The sequence below is a fragment of the Schistocerca serialis genome, chromosome 1 (assembly GCF_023864345.2).
Source record: "Schistocerca serialis cubense isolate TAMUIC-IGC-003099 chromosome 1, iqSchSeri2.2, whole genome shotgun sequence".
Lineage (NCBI taxonomy): Eukaryota > Metazoa > Arthropoda > Insecta > Orthoptera > Acrididae > Schistocerca > Schistocerca serialis.
In genome coordinates this window covers 677,072,371-677,098,341 of record NC_064638.1, presented here as the reverse complement: position 1 = coordinate 677,098,341, position 25,971 = coordinate 677,072,371, and the positions used below count along the sequence as shown (strand labels likewise).

At 37.6% G+C, this 25,971-nt stretch overlaps 1 protein-coding gene across 1 annotated transcript in view; it reads right to left on the bottom strand.

Moving 5' to 3' along the window:
• Positions 1 to 1,411: 1,411 nt before the first annotated feature.
• LOC126423699 (uncharacterized) overlaps positions 1,412 to 25,971 on the bottom strand; it is a 44,624-nt gene continuing 20,064 nt past the window's right edge. Inside the window, exons 3-4 of the mRNA XM_050087252.1 lie at positions 4,824 to 4,946; positions 1,412 to 2,824 (exon numbers count right to left, since the gene is read on the bottom strand). Coding sequence (XP_049943209.1) covers positions 2,687 to 2,824; positions 4,824 to 4,946 — 261 coding nt within the window. The 3' untranslated portion in view covers positions 1,412 to 2,686. The remainder of the gene's footprint in view (positions 2,825 to 4,823; positions 4,947 to 25,971) is intronic.

Here is a 25,971-nt window from a genome sequence, read left to right as displayed (position 1 = left end):
GAAATACTCAAAAGTTTTGGATGGGTAATAAATCTTATGAGGGATGTAAATAAAGTAGTGGCAACTTTGACAGAACATAATAATTAATTAACTAAAACTACAGCCCTTCAATGTAGTCACTCACAAAGCCTTTTACCTCTTGTCAAATGTCGGAAAACTACTGGGGACTGTTGGCAGGGCGTTCTATGTTGAGACGATGACTGCGGTGAAGTGCCCTCACAAGGACTCATGTCTGGTGAGTATGGATGGTATATCGAGACTGTCCAACACCACCACTGCAATATGAGCTTCACATTGTTTGCAACATGACAACACGAGTTTTCACGAAAACAATAAAGCGATTGTATCACAATAAATGCGGACATTTGCACTGCATAACCGGACACAAATGTTGCTCCACAAATCGGAACTAGTAGTCACTGCTGAAGGTTTGTCCCTCAGATGTAGCAGGCTTAAGGATAACACCTTTGTAGTCATATGCCACAATCTGAATAAGGATCCCAAGACTGGATTCCTGTCAGAATTTCTGTGGACATGGCCAACATGAGCGACACCATTCATTCAACTGGTGCTTTAATTCAGGCTTGTAGAATTGTTCCTACATCTCATTAATGGTGATAATATGCTGTAGAAATATGTCGCCTTTGTTGTGATATCTGTCCAGGTGGATGCCTGTCAGTGCACACCGGTGCCCTTTCTGTACATCGATGAGTTGATGTGAAAACACAATGGATGCAATTTTCCTCATGTTAAGACATTTCATCAGTATGTGCCACATCATTTCATGACTGAGACCAACCTCTATCGGTAATTCCCAGACAGCACATCAATGGTGTATGGAACTGAGACAACTTACAACATCAATCTGATCTTGAAGAATGGATGGCTGATCTGTGTGGTGCATATCTGCAGTCTCATTCTGAGTGGCACAAAGGCATTGACCCACTGTGCAACCACCCTATACAGTAAAGTATTCTGGCCACGAGCAACCTTGATTTTAATCCACAAATATTTACCACCTTCTGGAGACATGCTTTAGAGGGGTGGAATTGACACTCCTCAGCTGAATGCTAGACAGCAACAGCACTCTCAACTGGATGCCTCTCAAATGCACACTCCACACCAACACTGGTGCTACCCGATTGCTCCCATATTCTATTAGCGCACGCCGAAGCTCCTGCAAGTGTCTGGACTATATTGGCACTTACTTTATTTACAGCCATCATATTGTTGTTTGTTTTTCAGGACAGTAAGTTGATAGATGAATACTTATGTAGTCAAATCACTAGTATTTGGATGTGTTATTTTCCAACCACAATCATTTTCCAAGCATAATCATCAGTGATTTTTTAGCCGCTCTCAGCTGCCAGTGTTCATGTTACTTTGGTTTAATATTTAACACACACTGTGTAATTTTTTTATATTTTTTCAATGATTTAGGAAGCTGGGAGATCACACTTACTGAACATATTGAACTACAAGGAGTCCTTTGTGGGGCCAGCAGAGTATCTGTGGAAGTTAGTACAACTACTATAATGTCATGGAGATGTAGAACTTATACTTCTGATGTACAGATATTAGGTTAACAAATGACACATTAAAAATTGATTATATTTGACAAATTTTCATTTTAATGGTTTTCAAATCTGTCTCCATTTAAAACAAAAATAAATATTCAAAAACATTAACATATACAATTTACAACCACAATTTCACAAGAAAACAATCTCTCTCTCTCTCTCTCTCTCTGACAGACAGACAGACAGACAGACACACACACACACACACACACACACACACGCACGCAAACCTGCATGCACATGCATGAAACAAAGCAAAAATAAGCCCATCGAATAATGGAATATTGCCTTTTCGCGTAATAAAGCACTTGGAAGTCACTTATAACACTGTCCGAAAAGTGAGCTGCATATTTACTGACTGTCTTACTGACACAATGAAGAAGTCTCACACAGCATTATTGAACTTGCTATACATGCACGGATCCTTTATGTAGTAATAAGTTACATAATTTCTTCACTGTGGCTGTAAACTCAGACAAAGCATCAGCAGACCAAGTAGTAGAAAGCCAAAATAATGTGAAAGCTTCAGTACTACAGTGACATATTCAGAAGACTGAAACAGTCATGGGCAATCATACACTGTACTGAATGCCAATACTTCATGAACTGCGATGTGAGGAGGCACGAAAAAGTTGCTAACAGGCAAGGGATGAAATATTAAAGCCTTAAGTAAAACAGTGTGGAAGAAGTCTAGTGAGTCTTTTGTTGCTTCTGGTCATCTTTTACTTTCTGTTAGTATTAATGCTCACTTCTGTTTCATTTGTCTCTTTATGAGAATACAGCATGTCTACCAATTCAAAGCCCTCAAACCTACTGATTAACTTCAAGTTTGTGTGATAGTTCAATATGCTTAACTTGTTATGTCTGGTGGATATTACTTTTTACTTTTTGTATGGATTGTTATTGTACCTCATTGTTTGATGCTTGTTTTTTCTTGTTTATACTATTTGATTGTGCAATGTTAATTGATGATCTTCACAAAAAAAGATATTGAGAGAATGTGTTTTGGTGCACAGGAGGTGAAAAGAGAAACATTTCTAGCCATTTCTTGAAACTGTCTTTGCAAGATTTGAGTGAACACTAGATGATTCTGCTGTTCTGGAATTTCAATCAAACTCAGGTATATCATCAAATGAGTAACCCGGATATCGTCGAAATGCACAATATGCTATGCGTATGTGGTATGCTCCTGGCAAAAACATGATGGATCCCAAAATGAGTAAAGGCCATGTCCGATCCGCGTACTGGAACAAAAGAGAGAGACAACAAAATTACTGAATCTTTAATTCCAATTTACAAAGAAGGAGATACAAAAATGCATTAACTATTGAAGTATTATGAAAGTACAGGGTGTCCATAAAGTCACTTTACAACATCAAAATTTTATTACAATGGCAGGTGTTGTAATATTTTAACAAAATTTCTTTTACTGTAATAGCTGTTTACTAAAGTTTTTATATATACTAACATTTTGTGTTTCAGATACTCTGTTGATGGAAGGAACTGAATCTCTATGAAATGGCAACTCCTCAAGAGAAGGCACAATATGTGTCCTGGTTTATTGAGACAAAATCGGATGTTCAGACTCAATGAAAATTCAGAATGAAGTATGGAAAAGATCCACCACCACGCCCTTCAGTCCATGCATGGCACAAAAATTTTATGGAGGCTGGGCCAGTGTTGGATAAAGGGAGGAGCAGGCGACCACGAACATCTGAGGAAAAAATTGATCATGTTTTAAACGTCTTCACTCGTTGACCTATGAAGTCCATCTGCGCTGCTGCCAGACAGTTGCAATTACCACGTTCAACTATGCATAAGATCTTTCACAAGAACTTATGGTTGTACACTTACAAAGTGCAACTGTTACCGACACTTGAGCCAAATGACGAGCCAAAACGGGCAGAGTTTGCACTCAACATGTCGGAATGCCTTTCGGAGGATGAAGCATTCCTCATGCAAGTTTGTTTCAGTAACGAGGCAACTTTTCATGTTTCTGGGACATTAAACAGACACAATGTGAGAATATGGGGATCTGAACACTTCCATGTGACTAGGGAGCTTCACCAGGATAGTCCAAAAGTGAATAAGTGGTGTGGAAACATGTGCAACCAAATAATTGGTCCATTTTTCGAGTCAACAATTACTGCAGATGTTCACCTCGACCTTCTGACCGAAGATGGAGCACCACAATTGACTGACTTATACAACCAACTATCATTTTCCAGCAAGATGGTGCACCACCACATTGGGGACTGCATGTTCGTCAGTTCCTCAATGAAACATTTCCAGGCAGATGGATTGGGAGGGATAGGCCAATTCCTTGGCCACAGTGTTTGCCAAATATCACTCCGCTGGACTTTTTTTTATGGGAGTATGTAAAAGATATTGTGTATCAAACACAGATATGGGACATTGCTGACTTGAAGCAAAGGATTTGTAATGCCATTGCCACCATTGATGATGCTATGCTACAGCCAACATGGCAAGAAATCGAGTACCGTCTTTATGTGCTATGTGCAACTAAACTAAAGGCACCCATATAGAGGTCTATTAAACATTGTCAAAAAGCTTTTATAAACACTGATTACAATAAAAGAAATGTTAAAATATTTCAACAACTGCTGTTGTCATAAAATTTTGAAGTTGTGAAGGGACTTTATGGACATTTTGTATGTCTAAAACTAACTTTTTTCTGGCATGAGGAAAAACAAGTTAAAATACTGCAAGCCATTAATTTTACTTCAGGTTTGTTGTTACTAGTTGCTACTCAACAGATCTCTTTGTTGCTATGTCTTACACTTAATTAAAAGTATTCCTCTATGTGCAAACTAACTTCACATTTGTGACAATAGTGGATGGGTGCAATCGTAGGGATAAGTTGAGCAGCAACATCAGTTTTCTAAACATGAAACCAGTGATTGCGCACCATTAAAACTGGTAGTCTCTGCTAACTGAATCCATAACAGTCTCAAAATTTTCCAGGAAAATGGCACTAGCAGAATCCAGCAGGCTACATACAGTAACCCCTTTATCAAAATTTTATAGTCCAGCACAGTCATGTCATTCCTCTAACTTTTGGTAAAATTTCTCTAAAACTGCTCTGAATTTTTCTTCCTTTTTTTATTTTTCTTTTGAAAATGTAAACTGATTTGTAAGTGCAACACAAAACTTGAAAATACAGTTTAAATATATGCCACATTTCGAACAAGATGAAGCAAACTATTATTCTGTGGTGCTCACCTTAGCTTCAATGTGCCCAGTCACAAGTAAGCTGCCCACTAAAAGCAGAATTGTGCCTCCAAAGCAGAGCACTGATGCCAGGACTATTGACTTCCAAGGTATCTGAGCAGCTGGCTTCTCAAACTGCAAACAGTATACCTAAAGCTGTTAAATGCTTCATTTAATGAATCTAGTGTGAAAATTGAGCTCCCTTGTGTTTCTAAAATATACAGGTAATATCCACAACCTCTCTACAGATTATGCAGTAAAGTTATCAGTAGCTATTGCACCACATAACTATTTATTATATATAATGCATAACTATTTATTATACACAATAGATAACTATTTATTATATACAAAAGACATCTTGCACATATCTGAAGATTTATTTCTTAATACAATGAGTACTTCTTACCCTTTTACTATTTTTGGCTAGCTATCACTAAGAAAGTAATGTATCTGACACAAGATATTTACTTAAAATTCACTCCCTTAAAAACTACAGGGGCAAGTGACTCCTTTTTAATGCTTCAAATATGCAATTTGAAGGGAATCTGATACATAGTAAACTGCTGTATAGTATAATTACCAGTAATTACATGTCAAGAAGAAAAAAAAAAAACAAAGTGTGATAGCTACATATATGCATTATCTGTTGAAAAATCATCCAATTTACATAAGGAAATGCAAGTCTGAAATGAATAAATTTACAACTCAGGATGAAGGATTGTACTGACATGATGTATCAGATATAAAAAACTTTATTTGTCAAATATATAAAAAAAATTATTTGTCAAAGCTATAAAAAAATAAAATTCTTAATGCTACTGGAAGAGCATTACGGACAACTCTGCAGTACACATTGCGAAGTAGGGCTTAAATGTGCTTGGCAAACAAACAGAAAATCAATAATGGTTGCCAGGCAGCAAGTACACACATTTCTGAAGAGAACTCAAACATATTGATTGGACATCTTGGTGGAACTCATGTCCAAATGCGGTGACATGAAAAAAGAAAAAAAAAAAAAAAAAAAAAAAAAAAAACTTGTGGGTAAGTTACTCTGAAGATTTATTGGTTTAATAGTAAAAAACACAACAACATTTCTTTACTGACATACATACAGTACACTGTCCCATAGTATGTTTTACCATGATGGTCTTTGTAATAGAATAATGGAAACCATTAATATCTCTGCCATGTTAAATAACAATTTTCCATTTTCTCTAATTTAACACTTAACATAACTGAAATCATATAAAACTGTACCCTCATGACAAAGTTCTCCATAACACTGGAATATTAGGCACCCATGGTAATTATACACTGTCTCTCCTCCCCTGCTTTCCTTTTAAAAAACAGTCATCACCACCATATGGTCTCAATTTATTCCCCCTAAGATTTGTAGGGCTATGGTTTTATCTCCACACTATTTACCATGAGGCTAATATAATAGAAGACAAAAATGAGCATGGCTATTGAATAACTGCTACAACGGTGTCTGTTCACAAAGTGTGCTCTATTTTGTTTCATTTGTCATCTGCATATTTTTCCAGTGTATTTCATTTTGAATATCCAAACACATTTCAACCCTTCTAAATACCCATTGTGGGTAATACACATCAGTTTGGTGGTGGTGACTTCACTGAAGACAACTGGTTTGAATCCTCTTGGTGGAAAGAAAAGTTTCAGTAGAAATATTTTGTAGCAAAGGGGAGAGGTGGTAGTATAAGTATTTTGGTCAGCACAGACCACACACCAATATCCTAGGCTGTCTCCTGATTTTTTCCTCATTATCTTAAGTATGAAGACATATGACACAAATCAGAGACTTGGTAAGTCAGGCAGCTTCCTAGGTCTATCCAAGGGTAGTGTACTATGTGCCAGCACAGGAGCCTATCTCCTCTCTTCCTTTTACTCCATAAAAAAAAAAAAAACAACTACATAGTACAAGTGCACGTTACATACCTACACAAGATACAGACACATGCAATACCTGTTAATTTGTAAGGTTAGAGGGGGGCAAATCTTACCCTGGGCAGCAATGAAGAATTCTCATTTGTTCCGTATGCTCATATACACAAACTTTGGACCAATTTTAACTTGGAACATGTTTTCCAGACTTTCATGGAGCACACTCAACGTGTTCACTATGAAAGTTATGGATCTGGTCTACACAGCTATTTTCTTCTGTAGTGGAAATTTGCTGTTAAAATATCCTGCAGTAGTTACTCAGTAATGGCATGTTACATAAATTTAACAATGTTTATATACCTTGAAAAAAATTAAGTGCAACAGAAAAATGAACAGTGTTGGTTAATACTAATTGTTCTAACCCAAGAACACTGCAACCTTATAACATGAAAAAGCATAAACACATGAAAGACAAAATATATATAACAGACAACACACCAGTGGCTGGCAGAGCCTTGCACTCTGGCCTACATAGTAATTAGTTCTAACAGGGAGTGCAGCAACTGCTGTCGTACTAGCAGGCCCGGTGGTCTCTAGTGGTTGAATCAAGCACAAACTTCATGTGCAAACTATTAAGTCTGTACACTTTTTGCTTAATAATCCCATTTGTTACTCTCATTTTCTCCAAACTGACAGTTTATTTTCAGTTCATTTCTAAGTTCACAATCATTTGCAATACTAACGACAATCATTTTAATCTAAAATGTCATATGTCTTTTTTAATACATAAATCTACCATCTTTTTCAGAGTGTGGTGCCATTTTTTGCTAAAACCTTAACTTTTTTGTCTCCCTTTCATCTACTTGGACAATTTGTCAATTTTGTCTTTGTAGCGTGCCACAGACAATTTGCAATGTTGTATTTGTATCTGGCATATAAATACAGTGAGATATAGTGCAGTCATATCACAAACCGACTATTGTCTAATACTTAGTGCTGTAACTACCAAATTTGCGTGGGCACATTTGGCAGTTTCAGCACTAAGTATTAGGCAATATCCAATTTGTGATATGACTGCACTATATCTCACTGGATTTATATGCCAGATACAAATATAACATTGCAAATTATTTATGGCATGCTGCAAAGACAAAATTGATAAACTGTTCAAACACACACACACACACACACACACACACACACACACACAGGGGATAGGCAAAATAATGTGAACAGTGGTAGTAGTGTAACAGGATGGTTGTGTTTGACGGTCAACAACACAGGCAAGGCCCGTGTTGCGCTGGACTGTGTGTGTTCATTATGGACCAGGCATCAGTGTAGGTTGTTTATGAGTAGTGCACACGCCATAACTTGCATTCAGAGGCCGAGGCTGAAGTGTAATGAAAGACCTAACAGAGTTCCACAGAAGGCAGATTGTGGGGGCCTGATTAGCTGGAGCATCAGTAACCAAAACAGCCAACTTATCAACTGTTTCAACAATCACGACAGCCTACACAAAACATAGTAAGACATTATTGTGTAAATATAATAGTAAGTACAAATCAAAACTAAATGAAAGAGACTGTCATACGCTAACATGAATTGTGTCAAATCAACACAACTATGGTGGCTAAAGTGACTGCAGAGCTCAATAGCCATCTTCAAAACCCAATATATATCAACACTATCCTCCAAGAACTCCAGAAAGTGAATATTCATGGACGAGCTGCTATATCGAAACCTTTAGTGACAACAACCAACGTAAAGCATGATGTCAGCAGCATATATCCTGGATGGCTGATCAGTGGAAACACATCATATGGTCCACAAAGACAACATTTTCGTTATTTCCAACATCGGGCTAGGTTTACGTCTGGAGAACATTAAAAGAAGCCTACAATCCTGGCTGCTTGATTCCACTGGTTACACATGGAGGTGGAAATGTGATGGTGTGGGCAGCCATATCATGGTATTCTGCTAGTTCCATCATTACTCTCAAAGGCCATGTTACAGCCCATTATTATGGTATCATTTTAGGTGATCAGGTGCACCAGATTCAAATGATGTTGCCCAAAGATGATGACATATTTCAGTATGATAATGCACCCATTCACACAGGCAGGACAATAGAATTGTGGTATGAGGAGTACACAACTGAGCTGCAGCATCTTCCCTGGCCAGCACAGTTCCCGGACTTGAACATTATTGAGCCCTTGTGGGCGGTGTTGCAGTGCCAACTCCGGAGCAGATTTCTGCCTCCCTCATTACTACATGAGTTAGAAGAGGTTGCAATTGAAGAGTAGCATAACATTCCACTGGGGACTATACAATTGTTACATGCCAGTATTCCAAGGTGGATTGCAGCTACAACGTATAGGTACTCCCAACAAATGCAAAGCAGCACGGGATATTTTCAAATAACAACATTTCCAAGTCCAGGCACAAGACATACTTCTGGAGCAAGAGACAGTCAATAATTACTTAATACAGCTGAAACACAAGTTCAAACAAAATGATACACATACATTCCGCTTGGTTCTGGGCCAATTGTAATGGATGCTTTCCATAGTATCTTCATCACTCCAAAGCAACTTGTAAACACTGTGTCAAAGTTCTACAATCTCAGAAGTATGGGTTGTTATTAATTCACAAATAATGACGTAGTAGTAGTAGTAGTAGTAATAATAATAATAATAATAATAATAATAAACTTAAGAAAGACAATAAATATTTTCTGTCAGCCACTTATTTTTCATTTTCAATATGTCTGGACTTTTCCTTGATGTACTCAAAATGCTAAGTTACGCCAGTTTTCAGTTATGTACAGTTAGCTAAATAACTACTTCAAATAGCATGACCTCTCCAACAGTCTGGATTCCAACACGGTCAAAACGCTACTACAGCAGTCACTTAAGTGCTAACAGCTTTTGAGAATAAGGATCTGGTGTCTGTTGTACTTTGTGATTTCAGTAAAGTTTATGACTATATAATCTTTACCATCCTATTAGCAACACTGGAATTTTATGGTATACACAACTTACCTTTAGTTCTAATCAAGTCGTGTTTAAGCGACAAGGCACATCATCACAGTTAAAAACAGATGCTCTTGACTGAAGGAGGTTGGGAGTAGTGTGATGGAGGGCTCAATCCTTGGTCCATTTCTTTTCATTGGTGTAATTCCCATACAGAAGCTAATATGGTAACATGTTATGCAGGTGATACAATATTGTTTTAATACACACCAAAACAGCATAGACATCCACTAGGCAACTCAAGAAAAATTAGAATCAGCAATGAATTGGTTTTATTGTAATGAACCCTCCTGCAACTATGTATATCATAAGCCAAAAACTGATGTACCTCCTATACAACATGATCAGATGATCTGCAACATGTATCTTATGAGACAAATAAAATCCTGATAAAACACAGGAACTAATTCTAGGATTAACTTAAGTTGTAAAAAGTATGTTAGTGAGACTTTAATACTGATTCCACTTTAAAGTGAAAGGAACATATTATCTAAGACTGCAAGAGAATAGTCATGTGTGCTGTCTTATATGAAAACTGGTAGTTGCAGTCACTAATGCTTAACTTAAGATGGTGTACGCCTATTCTGGCATTATTCTGTCACACATCTCCTACAGCATAACGATTTCAAGACATTCATGTTGCATCAGTGAAATTCTGAAAAATAGAGGAGATACTCACTTTTGTTAACCTACACGGCTATACAGCAATATTTTATGTCAGAAACAACTTACTGGTAAAAACGGGAAACTTACATTAAGTTACATGTTTAAAATATTTTTAATAAATTTTCAGAATCTGCTCAGTACTTACCCAATCATATTTGGTTATGGGCTGTTATTAATTCACAAATAATGATGTAGTAGTAGTAGTAGTAGTAGTAGTAGTTATGGTTGGTTACTGAAACACCCCCACTACAAAGTACAGGGAATTTTTGAAATTATCAGTGTTTATATTAGGTTTTAGGAATCCCAATTCCGTTTTTAAAAAAGTGGGGACTAAACTGTAAAAATGTTTCTGTAAAAATACCATTGCTATCAATTGTTTATTTAATTACCTAATCCAATCTGCTGCACATGAACAATGGTTGATAAATAATAGTGAATTTTGTCTTATTACCTGCAACAACACTGTGGAGACGGAACTGGTGTGCCTATTACATTCACCCATTATCATGTGAACCAAGTTTGAATACTTGAAAACCACTGAGTAACAGATTTGTATTATTGACCATTGTTCACTGTGGTTGTGTCTTTGTCATCTCAGTATATAGACTTTAGTATACAAACAACAACTTCTGTGTTCTGTTTTGATTAAACTGAAAGCAGAACAAGCATCTCTGTTGCCACTTACCATACAAAAGCTTATTATGGCATTTGAGTGCCATTCAGAATGGAAAAAAATAATTTATGCAATATTAAGAGAGTTATGTATTTAGATTTGCTTAGATGAAAGGCACAACAGAAGAAAAAATGCTGATGTAGTGCATTGTACCAATGCCTAAGGTACAATCTACAATCTAGAAAGTTAATCTGAGGACTTGTTTTTGTCTTTTGTCTTATTATTAATAAAACAAAAGGCTTCTTTATCAGAGAGAGAGAGAGAGAGAGAGAGAGAGAGAGAGAGAGAGAGAGAGAGATCCATGAACAATTTATGAGGAATAATCTTAAATCTTAGCTATCTTATTTTTACTTCCACGAGAAAAAAAAAGGTAGCACCCAATGTTTTACATTAGGTGTTTCCACACATTGGTGTTATCCAGGCTGAAGTAAGCATTTTAGCATTTTTTTGTTTACTTTCAACTATTAACATGGTATTAAATGAGATGTAGGGATGAAGAAAAACTTTGCAATAATTACTAAAAAATGCCAAATGTGTAAGGTGGAAAGCATTACAATTAAAATCACGTTAGTACATTATAAGCAGGACTTTTGGTACTGGGATAGAAATGTTTGGTGAGGACATTACTGTACTGATCTATCTTTGCCCATCAAACATTGGAACTTGTAAATAATACTCTAGCAATGGTGAAATATTGCTTTTAAATAAAGTTATCACCTCAATGGGAGACCTGAACAATGTGCTTTCTTCCTGCAGGTGGTACAACATTCACCAAAAAGGGTTACTGACCCTGTTGAGAAAATCTGGATAACAGTTACCATTGCTTGTCTGTTGTTTTACAATTGTTGGTTTAAGCTGCTGCCACCGAACTTACTGCACTGACATAACTTATACGGCAGGAATAAGATCAGTCATTGAACTTTTTGAACAGATAGTGTGTTTAAATGTAGTATTGTAACAGTCATAAAAAAAACTGGAGATAAACAAACCACCTCTAATAGTGTGCTTTCTGCTGTCCAGTTGATTGGTTGTTTCCATTTTTTGCATAATGTTTCAACAACTGACTCACCCATTTTCTTCTGGTGCTGCTATTATGTGTATTCACTACCTGGTTTCCAACCAGACTGTGAGCTACTGTTGGCCTCATGCTGCTATTTACAGCTGAGTTCAGTTCCCGATGTCCACTGTGCTCGTTTGTTTCACAGAGCATGCACTAATACTCTATGAAATGCAAATTCCTTTACCATTTTTAAGCTCCAATGGATGTGACGGTTGGTGAGATTTTAATAAATTGAGGGACCCCAAGATTTGCTTATTGAAACCTACCTCCCTTTAATTAAGTTTCCTGACATCTTTATTTCGATATATTATTTAATTATACTGTCCCAGAAACTTAGCTTTCACACTATGATACTGGTCTCATTAGATTTCATTTCATGATTACATTCAAGGCAGTGCTCAGCAACAGCTGATTTGCTTGGCTGTTTTAGCTGGATATGTCACTTATGTTTCTTGCATCTCTCCTTCAGTTCTGATAATTGGCCCAATGCAAAACATGCCATATTCGCATGAAATGGGATATATACCTGGCTTTTCGAGACATAGATCGTCTTTAACATTTAACACACTTATCATGTATACATATTCTGTAAATTAACTTGTTCATTTTGAAAAAAGAATCGTTCAAATAATGATCTATGGAACATGTAACTAACTAACTAACTTAAGTCTGTTCATATGGCGGCCACCTAGGTGATGCCTCCATAAAACACCATGATCCTAAACCTCTCACCTTGTTATAGCAGTTTTATTATCTATGCTGAGAGCTAAGACACTGTCCTCACTGCTCCATAACCTCTCCTTCTTCTATTCATCCCTCTTTTCCTACTTGTAGGCAAACTCTAAACAACTCTGTCATCACACTCATCCAAATTAAGCTGATTCACCACATACAATACTTTGTCTTTGATGGCTGCTATGAGTTCCATGCCAGAAATTCTTCTGTACAATCTTGCTGCAAACATCTGGAGCACTGCATTGATGAGTAATTCCTCTGACAGTGGCCATATGTAGCAGCCATGTGTGTGAAAGTTGTCCTTGTGTGAATGCAAGATTTTTTTATTTCTGAGAAAGGATTTTTTTTGTCTGAAAGCTTAAATGTAGAGCTGTCTTTTTTGTTGTGCCAGTTTGTGACTCAGTGCCTTCTCTACATGGTGAGTGGCAACCTAACTTTTTAAAATATTGTTACGAATGCATTTACTACGTAATAATTGTGATGAACTTCCATCTTTCTTCCTTAGGAATAACTGTGTATTTACAACAGGCATGGTATAAAGCAATTAGTAGATATGATTCTAAGGATACTATTTCTCAGGATTTTAATTTTTACTGAAATGTGTAGCATTTTTATTATTCACAAAGAAGAGTTGGCTACTCAATTAAAATCACTCACAAGACACTGTCGAACATTCATCTTAAGAATAATGTGTTTTATTGTGAAATGCTTGTGTCTATCTTTTCTCATTTTTATGTATTAGAAACTGTCATTGTGGCGTGGAATTTTTCAAATCACTCAGGAAGACAGAGGTCTGTTTTCTATGATCTACATTCCTTGTTCCCAACAGGCCTTGCACGTTCTAGCTGGATTTGTCATCTATTCTACTTATGACAACTTCTGAGGAAAATTATGAGCTCAGTTTCCAACTGCAGATGATGCATATGTGCCTTTATTTAGTTCTACTCCCTTCTGAACCAACTGCTTTGGCAATACACTAATTAAAAGTTGATACAGGATACTTTTTGATCTTCTGATGCAGTGAATAATAGAAGAAATATAGAAGGAAATCTTCTTGCACTATTTTACAGGCTATTGCTGAAAGAGATACAAGCTCACCAACTCATCTCTTCAGTTACCAGTCTGCAGCTAGTGGTCCCGCGGTCGCATTCCACTTCCCGAGCACTGGGTCCCAGGTTCAATTCCCGGCAGGGTCAGGGATTTTCGCCTGCCTTGATATGGCTGGGTGTTTGTGTTGTACTCATCATTTCATCATCATTCATGAAAGTGGTGAGATTGGACTGAGCAAAGGTTGGAAATTTGTATGGGCACTAATAACCACACAGTTGAGTGCCCCACAAACCAATCATCATCATCATCCTCATCTTCTTTTAACACCCCCTTTGGGTCTGGCTTTAATTTCTTAACATGCTGGCTCCTTGATTCAACACTGCCGTATTATTATCTTAAGCTACATTAACAATATATAGAGTCATACCACTTTATGCTTCCAGAATTAATATTTTATCCCTGTTTACAATATTTTTTATTGGTCCCTTCAATTTCTCAAAGTTGAGAATGTCAATTCTTACCACCTTTCGCATTATGATAATTATAAATTCCCCACTATTTACACTCAATGAAATAATGTTAATGGCGAGAAAGGAAAAACCTGTAACTGAGATATAACGATGCTGACAAGGTGTCAGCTTTTGAGCAGGATTCACAAACACTGCACAATAAGCTTTCTTCCATAACAATAACTGTACAGTAAGCAGTATTCTTCATAGTTATGTAATCTTATAAAATGTTGATTTCTGCCTAAGTTCTGTGTTAATCTGAACAAAAGGAAAGTTGTCAACTATAAAGTAGAGCTATAGTAGCATGCTTTCCATATAATATACACACTACCTTCAAACCATTACTGATGTGATGCCTCCTGTAAAAGAAATATGAACTAGATGGGAATTGTGGGCATATTATTTTGAAAAAAATGGATTAACTTTGATTTGCAGGGAGATGTTATCAACTGATGTATGGCACTGTTTATTCACAACACATTGTGGTTTCTGAAGTGATAGTTAAGTCGGGAAAAATAGCAAAGCCTAACCAATTTAAACATAATCTAATTGTCACAAAATTTATGCGATTATTTCAACATATGCCCTGGTTTCAGAGGTGTTGGTTAGCTACCTTTTAACTATGCATTCCAATCTATATCATGTCTTATAGAAGTATATTTCACAATGCCATACCCATTATAAGCTACTATTCTGTATTATGTACATGTGCTGGCACAAGTTGTCTGCAGCACACCGGTCAGCAAAGATGAAGCGCGAAGATAGATTAGTGGGCACTGGATCAAGTGCATCTATCATGAGAGAGGCCAGAGACATATTCACAAGCAACATGCTGCCAACACCCTCTTGACAGCATGTATTTAGGCCGCCACTTTCCGTAATGCCTTTCTCATTCAATCATACAGTTTGGCATCTCTCTGTGTACCTGCAGAGCATGTTTAGTTCGTCACACACTATGACAGGGCGTAGTGACCAGATTAGCAACTATAGCAGGACTAATTTACTACAACCAGAATTGTGCTTTACATCAGTCTGCAAGAGGACTATTACTGATGAGCTTATACCACAAAACATGGACTCGATTCAAGTTAAGTAAATGTTTCCAGTTCATGTAAATAAAAAACTGTATAAATCATGTTTCCTTGCAGTACACGACTCTACAATGGTGCACGAGGATAATTCAGTGGTGAGCGGAGTTAATCAACTTGGCCAAAGATTTTTCTTTCTTCTTTTGGGCTTTAGCTTGCGGTGTGCTCGTATTCAAGTGTTTCTATTAGCTAATTTGTTGTTGTGTTCCAATGATGTCTGACGATAAGAAGCAATGTGAAGTTTGATTGCAAAATTCAAACTTCTCTCACATCGGTTGACTTACTTGATCTCCACAGCCGATCTTCTTCTCTGGATTGCCGGCTCTGTCGATCTCTAAAACCTTCTTCTCCGAAGAATAATGCTGGTTACGGTAATTTATAAGACTCTCTATTTTTCAAATAATTTAGTACTTGAATAATACCTGTAGTTCAGTCATGATGTATTTCAACTTCCGCAAGTAACATATTCACCATTTCTCACATTAATATTCAAATGATAAGAAATCAACCAATTCATCTTGCTTTAGTCTCAATTAAATACATCTGCAATATATTTGGTTTAACAACCACATAATATATGAACTTGTCTTGCCTCTAGCGAGTACAATATGTGAAGTACAATTAACAATGATTCAACTGTTCTTCTTTTTCCTCGTTGCAATAGACAACGATATAAAACACCATAAGATACATAAACACTCCTTGTTCTTCCGATATGTCTTCTGTGGCACAAGCGGTAAACACTTGTCGATGCTGTTCAACCACTGCGTCTACCTTGTGCTCGTGACTTCTTTCCAGCCTGCACACACAAACGGGTCGAGCAGGATGTATGTTCTCTCACACTTATTCTTAAAATATCATGTGTTCGAGATGGTAAAAGGACGAGTGGTTCTAGAATTTATGCGGAAATTCTCGAAGCACTACAGTGTTCTTGGATGTATTCCAGGAGGGGAGCCACAGAACTAATCAAATTTCTCTTTTCAGAGGCTTTGCTTGCTTTTTGATATAACATATTTTCGTAAACCACGAATTCCCCAACCCTTCAACCCTGTGCCCCCGCCTCAGCCACAGATGGCCAGTGTGTCGGATTTAACAAAAGTTTTTCAGTTTCAGAACCAACAATTCACTACCTTACTGATTACGGTACAACAACTAGTGGCTGTGCAAGCTGCACCAACTGCACAACCACAACCGACCAACCAAGTAGCCCAACAAGTGCAGCCGACCAGTATACCAACATTTTGACAATTTAAGGAAACAGAGGAGGAATGGATTGAATACCTGACTCAGTTCCAAGAACACTGTCAAGTTCATCGTGTTCAAGGTACTGCAAAGTTGTAATACTTCCTTTTGATTGCGATTTCGCCAGTGTTCAAGTTAACACAAAAACCATTCCCAACCGTGTCTCTCGACAAACTTGTCTATAACAAAGTAGTTGCTGCAATAATCTAATACTATGACCAGCAAGTCCAAATAGCTGGAACTAGATATTAGTTCTTTCACTTGCAGAAAAAGCTGGAACCGACACACCACCAGTGGTACACAGACATGAAATGTAAATTTAAGTGTAGTTGTGTCAACTTTTACAGTGATTTAATGACACGTGATGCAATAACATTAAATGTTCCAGGTAGCAGAATACGGGAACAGATCTTAAAGTACTCTGGCCATCAATTACCCAAGTATTGCAAATCTTAGAGCAATATGATACAGTGCCATAGCGACCAATAAGTTTGACTACACCCCGATTTGTCAGGCTTTTTCGCGACCGCCCCAAGTAGCCACAACAACGAACTCGTACACAGCTGCACGGACAGCCATGTAGAGAGGTAAACAGACCTGTGAACTTAGTGAATTCTTGCCCGAGATGTTTTGCTTGTCATAAAACACAGGACTGCCCCTCACATAACGCAACGTGTTACATGTGTGGGACGAAATGGCAATGTCCAAGCAGTTTGTTTGCAACGGCACAAAAACGCCAATTTTGCCTGGTCCCAGAAAAAAACAGGCTTGTGCACATGCAGTGAACACTGTGTTTTCAAAACCTACAACAAGTTCTGACGAAAGTAAGATTAAGACTGTGCTGCCTTCTCACCCTAGTGCTGTGAACAACAGTCTAACAAACTATTTGTCTCATTATGAATTGCTGGCCATCGTGCGAACTTCCAGTTAGCCACAGATGCCTCAGTAACTTTACTTAATCGTGCCATGTACCAATTGTTAGGCTCATCACTCCTTTCTAAATCTAGCAGGCACCTCACTGCTTGGAACAGACAGGAAATTCCAGTGCGTGGGCAGTGCAATTTGCCTGCCACTTACAAATCGCACACTAGGGTAGTGAACTTTACTGTGCTGAAATCAAGAGACAGTGAAGACATATTTGGTTTAGATGCCTTTGATTTGTTTGAACTTAACATCGAAGACTAAGTAATTTCAGTGTCTGCTTTTGAGCCAAAAGACAGCATAGCTAGCTTGCTAATGATTTCCTGGATTATTTTCAGAAGGAATGGGAAAAGCTAAAGGAATGTGAAAGGCTAATAACTTCGTAGCACATGTTACAGTGCAAGACAAAGCACACCCAAAGTTTTTCCGGGCCCACCCCGTTCCAGTTACTATAAGAAACAAAGTAGCCAGTGAATTGAAAGAATTGCAAGATAATGTAATTGCTCCCATTCAAGCTAGTCAATGGGTAAGTCCTCTCATTTTGTTGCCTAAGCCTTCTGGTCGCATACGCATTTCTGTTGACTTCAAGTCTACAGTCAACACACAGACACTAGTTGACACTTATCTGTTACCTCACCCCAAGGAGCTCACGGCCAGGCTTGGTGCAGGATATTACTTTTGTATGTTAGATTTGCGTGATGCCTACTTGCAGTTTCCATTGGATGAAGAATCACAGAAACTGTTTTTTATAAATACACACTTAGGACTGTTTGAGTATTTGTGTTTGCCCTTCGGCAGTGCTTCCGCACATGCCATTTTTCAACATTACTTGGAACAGCTGACTGCAAAAAAGCGCTATTTTGTTCAAACTACCTCGACAATATTGTCGTCTCAGGTCGTACAACAAAGGAACACATTGCCAATTTGTATAGTCTTTTTCAAGTGTTGTCAGAAGCAGGACTCAAGTGTCATTTCAAAAAGTGTGACTTTTTCCAAACTGAACTACAGTATTTAGGTCATGTGACAAAATCAAGGTGTGCATCCCCTCCAATCTCATTTGCTTGCAATCTGTGACCTGCCTGTTCCCTACGGAATTGGCACTGTGGTTTTTCACAGAATTGGTGCACAAGACAAACCCACTGTTATTGCTTCAAAGTTGTCAACTCAAACTCAGTGGAATTATTCACTAATTGAAAAAAAGAGTCTCTCACAATTGCGTATGGTGTGACCATATTCCATTATTATTTGTATGGTCACACATTATTTTTGGCAACAGATCGCAAGCCTTTGCGGTCCTTGTTTCAACTGTCAAAGCTGGTTTCTACATGCACTGATCAAAATTGCATTGTTAGGCTTTGTTGCTTTCGCAGTATTGGTATGAAATTGTGTACAGATTTATGGCTAAGCATGGTGCTAAAGGAAAATTGCACAGGCCATGGAAGAAGACCTAGATCTCAAGATTTTGTTGCATTACATTCACATGCCTTGACCTCGTTCATTGAACAGCATCCAAAACTCAGTTGTGCACTGACATTTTGCACGTTGGCCTGACCTTTCAGTTCAACAGGGTGTGATTCCAGTTCAAAATGACAGTGGACAATTGGGTGTGCTTGCTCCCATGGTGTTGCAACAGGATGTGTTGTGACTGCTACACCAAGGACACTGGGGATTTGTTCGCACTAAACAGTTAGCGTGACAGCATCATACTTGGCACAGCATGGATGCCCATACTGAAGAGATGACATCACAGTGGTGCACATGCACGGAAAACCAATTTGCTCCACCATAAACCTTGTCAGCTTGGGCTAAGACTCAATTCTCATGGCAACGAGTGCACATAGACATTGTGGGACCATTTTGGAATACTCGTCGGCTCATAGTAGTAGACTCTCTTAGCATATCATGTAGAACCATTCAAGTGTTGTCCTCCATATTTTGCATAGAGGGTTTTCCAGAAGTATTGTGTCGGAAAACGGATCACAATTCACTTCACGTTACTTTGAACAGTTTTGTGATCAAAATTCACGTTTGTCATCTAACAAGAGCTCCGTTTCACCCCCAGTCCAATGGAGAAGCAGAAAGCTTTGTATGAACTTTTAAACAACAGATGCCCAAGCTTTGCACCACCCACACACGGGAACAGGCACCGCAACTCTTTCTCGCTCTCCTATCACTCCTACTCATGAGACGGACCATCACCAGTGGAACTTCTGCATGGCCGCCACCATCAGACGCTGCTACAACTGCTACACTCACTGCAACATCTGGCACCACCAATGGTCTGCAAGTATCACTTTGTGCCATGTGATCTTGTTCTTTTCAGGGTATATGGCAAACATGGGGACTGGGAAAGAGGTGTGATCCAGGAATGCACAGGCTCTTTTATGTGCTTGATTTCAGGTCCCGATGGTTTGCAGCGCCGCCACCAGAACCAAATTCATGCGTGTCATTTGCCCCATGATTCTGCTGCTTTTCTTCCCCCAGACTGAAGGCCTCAGGGGACCGCTCAGCCCTCACAGCTGCCCACTGGTGCCATCAGGGCACCCCAGGAGAAGCAGATGGATGATGCGCCCTCACTCCCACTGTCCCCAATCGCCGACCCGATGGACATGGGCCCATTGTCGCCATCATCACCCCAGGACATGCCCTCAAGCCTAGATGTGTGCCCAGGCGACAGTTTTCTGGATGATGTCCCTGTTGCCCTGCAAGCCAGTTGGCAGGGTACAGTCGAGGGTATGCTATCCTTCACAGTCATTATTAAAAATAAATAAACTAAATGAATACTGGGTGATAGTGCTAACTAAATATATGTCACAATTAAATTTTATTACAATGAAACAATGCTTTAGATGCACAAGGCCACACGTATGGAGACAGAGTTCTCATGAAAGATAAGTAATTTAGACTGTAATTAATTTTAGTTGAACACTTTTAACTAATTAAATATGTTCTTTAGTGTACTCTTCAAGCTCACCATTAAAAGTTTTTCTTTTATTTGCGCAGTGTTCTAGTAATTGCGAAAAGTTCGTTTGTTTACTTACTGCTACTTAGGCTTAATTTTTCGAGTGTGCATATTTAGTGTTATACCGCAATTGGAAGCGCATTTGCTGTAGTTTAACTGATTAAATATGTTCATTAGGCTGCTGTTCAAGCTCACCATTAAAAGTTTTTCCTTTATTTGTTTATTGTTCCAGTAATCGCAAAAAGTTTGTTTTGTTTATATTTCACGGCTTTGCCTTACTTTCCGAGTGTGCATACTTACCGTTATACCGCAATCTTATGTGCATTTGGTATAAATTAACTAATTAAATACGTTCATTAGTGTGCTCTTCAAGATTGCCATTAAAGGTTTTTCTTTCATTTGCATATTCTTCCACTTATCGCAAAAAGTTCATTTTGTATAGGCCTAATTTTTGATCGTGCATATTTAGTGTTATATCACAAATTTAAGTGAATTTGGTAATAGTTTACTTACATATTAGTTTCCAAAACATATTTAGTGTCCTTTTGCATCTGTATTTAATATATAATTGTTATCGCTTAGTAAATCCCTTAACTAATTTCCAAACTACCATGGATACTAAGTGTGTGAGCTGCAGTAGGAAAGTTAGTTCAATTAATGACTCAACAATTAGAAATTACAGAGAAAATCTTCAGCAGTTAGACTGGGATGAGGTGTACAAGGAACCTGATGCTAATTTAAAATATAACTTATTTCATGATACACTTGTAAGAAACCATGCAAAAAAACCTTGGCTTACTAAAGGAATAAAAATATCTTGTAACCACAAAAGGGAACTGTATCTAACAACAAAAAAGAGTAATGACCCAGAAACAGCCAAATATTATAAAAACTACTGTGCTACATTAAAAAAGGTCCAGAAGCATGTGCATCATGTCTGAGATTAATACCTCTGATAACAAAATCAAAACAATGTGGAATATTATTACAAGGGAGACAGGGCAACCAAGAGTACAGGATGACAGCATCACCATCAAAGCGAATGGAAACTTGATAAACAACAAGCCGGAAGTTGAAAACATTTTGAATAATCATTTTTTAAATGTTGTAGAGAAAATAGGATCTAAATGTTCATTAGAAGAAGCAAGGCAGTTAATGGAAGAGGCCTTACCCACACCATTTGATACAATTGAAATTTCACCCACCTCTCCTTCTGAAATTAGGAAGATAATAAACTCTCTCAAGAATAAAAGCTCACATGGAATTGATGGCATTTCCAGCAGGATAATAAAAGCTTGTTCCCAAGAAATAAGTGGGATTCTTAGCCACATGTGTAATAGCTCTCTGAAGCATGGTATTTTCCCAGATAGACTGAAGTATGCCATTGTTAAGCCACTGCATAAAAAAGGGGATACATCTGATGTCATCAACTATCGCCCAATCTCTCTTCTGACTGCCTTATCCTTGAAAAAGTAATGTATTGTAGAGTAGCTTCACACCTTTGTAAAAATAAAGTTTTAACAAAATGTCAGTTTGGTTTCCAGAAGGGTTTTTCAACGGAAAATGCTATATATATATTTTCATTAATTAAATATTAAATGCTCTGAGTAACTGGAAGTCACCTGTTGGGATTTTTTGTGATCTATCAACGGCTTTTGATTGTGTAAATCATGGAATACTTCTGGATAAGCTCAAGTACTGAGGTATGAATGGGACAGGGCTTAAATGGTTTAAATCATACTTAACTGGAAGAGTGCAGAAAGTTGAAATAAGCAGTTCACATAACATGCAAAAAACTGGTGATTTCTCAAACTGGGGAACAATCAAGAATGAGGTGCCACAAGGTTCAGTCTTGGGTCCTTTGCTGTTCTTAATATATGTTAATGACTTGCCATTCTATATTCACGAAGATGCAAAGCTGGTACTTTTTTCCAATGATGCAAGTATAGCTATCACACCCAACACACAAGAATTAACTGGTGACATTGTAAACAATGTTTTTCAGAAAATCATTAAGTGTTTCTCTGCAAATGGGCTCTCATTAAACTTTGACAAAACACCGTATATACAGTTCCACACAGTAAGTGAAATGACACCATTAATAAATATAGACTTCGATCAGAAATTGGTAGCTAAGGTAGAATATTCAAAATTTCTAGGTGTATGCATTGATGAGGGGTTGAACTGGAAAAAACACACTAAGGATCTGCTGAAACGTTTGAGTTCAGCTACTTATGCTATTAGGGTCATTGCAAATTTTGGCGATATACATCTCAGTAAATTAGCTTACCACGCCTATTTTCATTCTCTGCTTTCGTATGGCATCATATTCTGGGGTAACTCATCGTTGAGTAAAAAAGTGTTCATTGCACAAAAGCGTCTAATCAGAATAATTGCTGGAGCTCATCCAAGATCATCCTGCAGACACTTATTTAATGAGCTGGAGATCTTCGCTGTAGCCTCACAATATATATATTCACTTATGAAATTTGTTATTAACAATCCGAACGAATTCAAAAGTAATAGCGGTGTACATGGCTACAACACTAGGAGAAAGGATGATCTTCACTACTCAATGTTAAATCTAACTTTGGCTCAGAAGGGGGTAAATTATGCTGCCACAAAAGTCTTTGGTCACTTACCTAACAGCATAAAAAGTCTGACAGATAGCCATATAGCATTTAAAAGGAAATTAAAAGAATTTCTTAATGGCAACTCCTTCTACTCATTAGATGAATTTTTGGATACAGTAAGTGGGTAATTTCCCCAACCCCAACAAAAAAGTGTCATGTAATATTTTGTGTAATGTACTGTCTATACAAGACACCTTTTATTAACCTGACACGTTCCACATCATTACGAAGTGTCGTATTCATGATCTATGGAATAAGTACTAATCTAATCTAATCTAATAAACCATTTAAATAGGCAACAGCCATAAGATCAGTTGTAGAGTAATGTGAATTATTTCCTCATTTTCAAAAATTTATATCTTTGTTCAGTCAGATATCAATGTTGAAATTTTTAGAATACGTTGCTTTCGTATAGGTGTACAAACTGTGCAAAAATCATATTTTTATATTCAGTACCACCTGAGATAATTAACCCCAAACTTTACAAACAATAAAAATTTTCAAATTTCTAAAATTCACAAAAAATTAAGGAAACATTTGTAAGTGTTCTTGCTCTATAAGAAGCTAGTAGTGTGTGATATCTAACTATAGGAAAAAATATACTCTCATAAATCACTCCTTGTTTGTTATTTTTGGGCCTAAAAAGTGGATTTCTGAACATTTGGATACCAAAATTTGGAGGTCATTTTGACTGGTTATTTTTGAATTTAGGGATTTTGTGTACCAGACAAAGTTGTAGAGGACACTTTTCTAAAAACAATCATGTCAATTGCAATGTTGTAACTTAACCCAGTCCAGAGATATTCGTATTTTTGCTAACGTCTCTAAGCTGAAACATCGTCACGCTCTAACAAATGAAAATGGGCGCCATTCAGTAAAGATGAAAGGTTAAATGTTTTAAAAAACTGTTTTGAACGTCTCAATTATAGGGTAATTACATATCAAGAAAATTAAAATATTTAAAAATGGTGAAGCAACCAACTTTATTTTTATTGGAACACTTCATTTGGACTGACTGACCCTGCTGCACACGCAGTATGACATTGCAGAGCCATATGCTGAACACAATGGTCTTTGCTCTTGGTAGTGTCATGTGGCCATCTGGGGCCCAGTCTTCTTGTAACTGTACTTTCTTATGACCACCACTGCCAGCAGCCATGTATAGTGGCTCCATTCCTGCCAAGTCTTTGTGCAGTATTCTGGAAAGAACATCCAGTTTCTCATAGCATCATTAAATGACCTCCTGCAAACTCAGCGAGGTGTTGATAATGGTGTCTTTGTCATCTTGAAGGCATTCTTGACTAACATCAACTCAAGACATCCAATCTCAAAGATAACTAAAGCTCTTGACCATTACACTGTATATTTAATGAAAAATTGATTTGCACTCTTACCTGACTGGTACGAAATCTGAATAGATTTCATCTTTCGGAAGTAGAAACACACTTGCCAACTTTTGTTTTTGTCACACAACTCCTTCTAGGTGTTAAGATTTTTTTTCCTGTCAAATGTGTTACCTATCTGATACAGTAGAGGCCTTTTATCTGTACTAGTTAACAAGAGGAGAATGATCTTCTTGCAGAAATAGCAAACAGCCAATCAGTTGCCAAATAGAAGTATTAAAACCCATTTACCATGGTTTCAACATTTACAAAATATGTTTTCTTCAGGAGGAAATATTGACAACTGGATTACATGTTATATTGTAGCAGAGGTACATTAAAATACAGCTGAAAGGTGTCATTCAAATATCCTCTGCCACAACATGTAATCCAGTTGTCAATATTTCCTTCTGAAGAATACTTTTTGTAACTATGGTAAAAGGCTTTTAATAAACCTTCCATTTTGCAGCTGATTGGTCATTTATTATTTCTACAAGAAGATTTCATCCTATGGTTGCTGCTCCAGCCAGGTACACAGTTTTGAAGAGAATGATGATGTGAGCTACTGAAATAGGATAATATACAAAAGTATAGTAACTTTCGGGTCGACAGAAGTGTCCGATCCCACGCGTCGGCTTTGACCCGTGATGTAAGGGTGTTGTCGTGTGTGATGTCATGACGGCGCGGAGTTTGGTTTGAGTGTGGCTGTCTCCAGTTCTGTTTTATCTTATTTTATTTACTTTTCTGATCTGTTCGTTCTATCTCATGAGATTTTTTTTTTTTTAGTTTAAAAACACTTATTACTTATTTTAATTATCTGTTTCCTCCAATTTCTGTTTTAGTTTATTATATTTATCTTTCTGATCTGTTCGTTCTATCCCGTGACATTTCTTGTTTTTAAAAGACAAAAAACACTAATCAGCTACTGAAGCATCTTTATCTTCTATGGGTTGCAGGGGTTACGACCCCTGGGGAGGTGGGTGGGTATTCATGCATCGCTGTCTTCACTTACACGTTGTAGCTACACAAGGCATCTAAATTTGTTTATATTTAGTTTGCCCCCCACCCAAAACACCTCATTTCCCGCGCTTGTCCCGTTAGTGTCATTAGGCTTCTTGTGAAAAGTGTGTGTGTTTGTTTTTGTTTCCGCCATATTTGTGACGTCATGGGTCAAAGCAGACGGGCGGGATCGGACGCTTCCGTATTTCCTAACTTTCTAACACAAGAATTAAAATGAGTGACTAGAGTTACAAACAATTAGTACTCCACATCTGACACCTACATCTACATCTACATCTACAT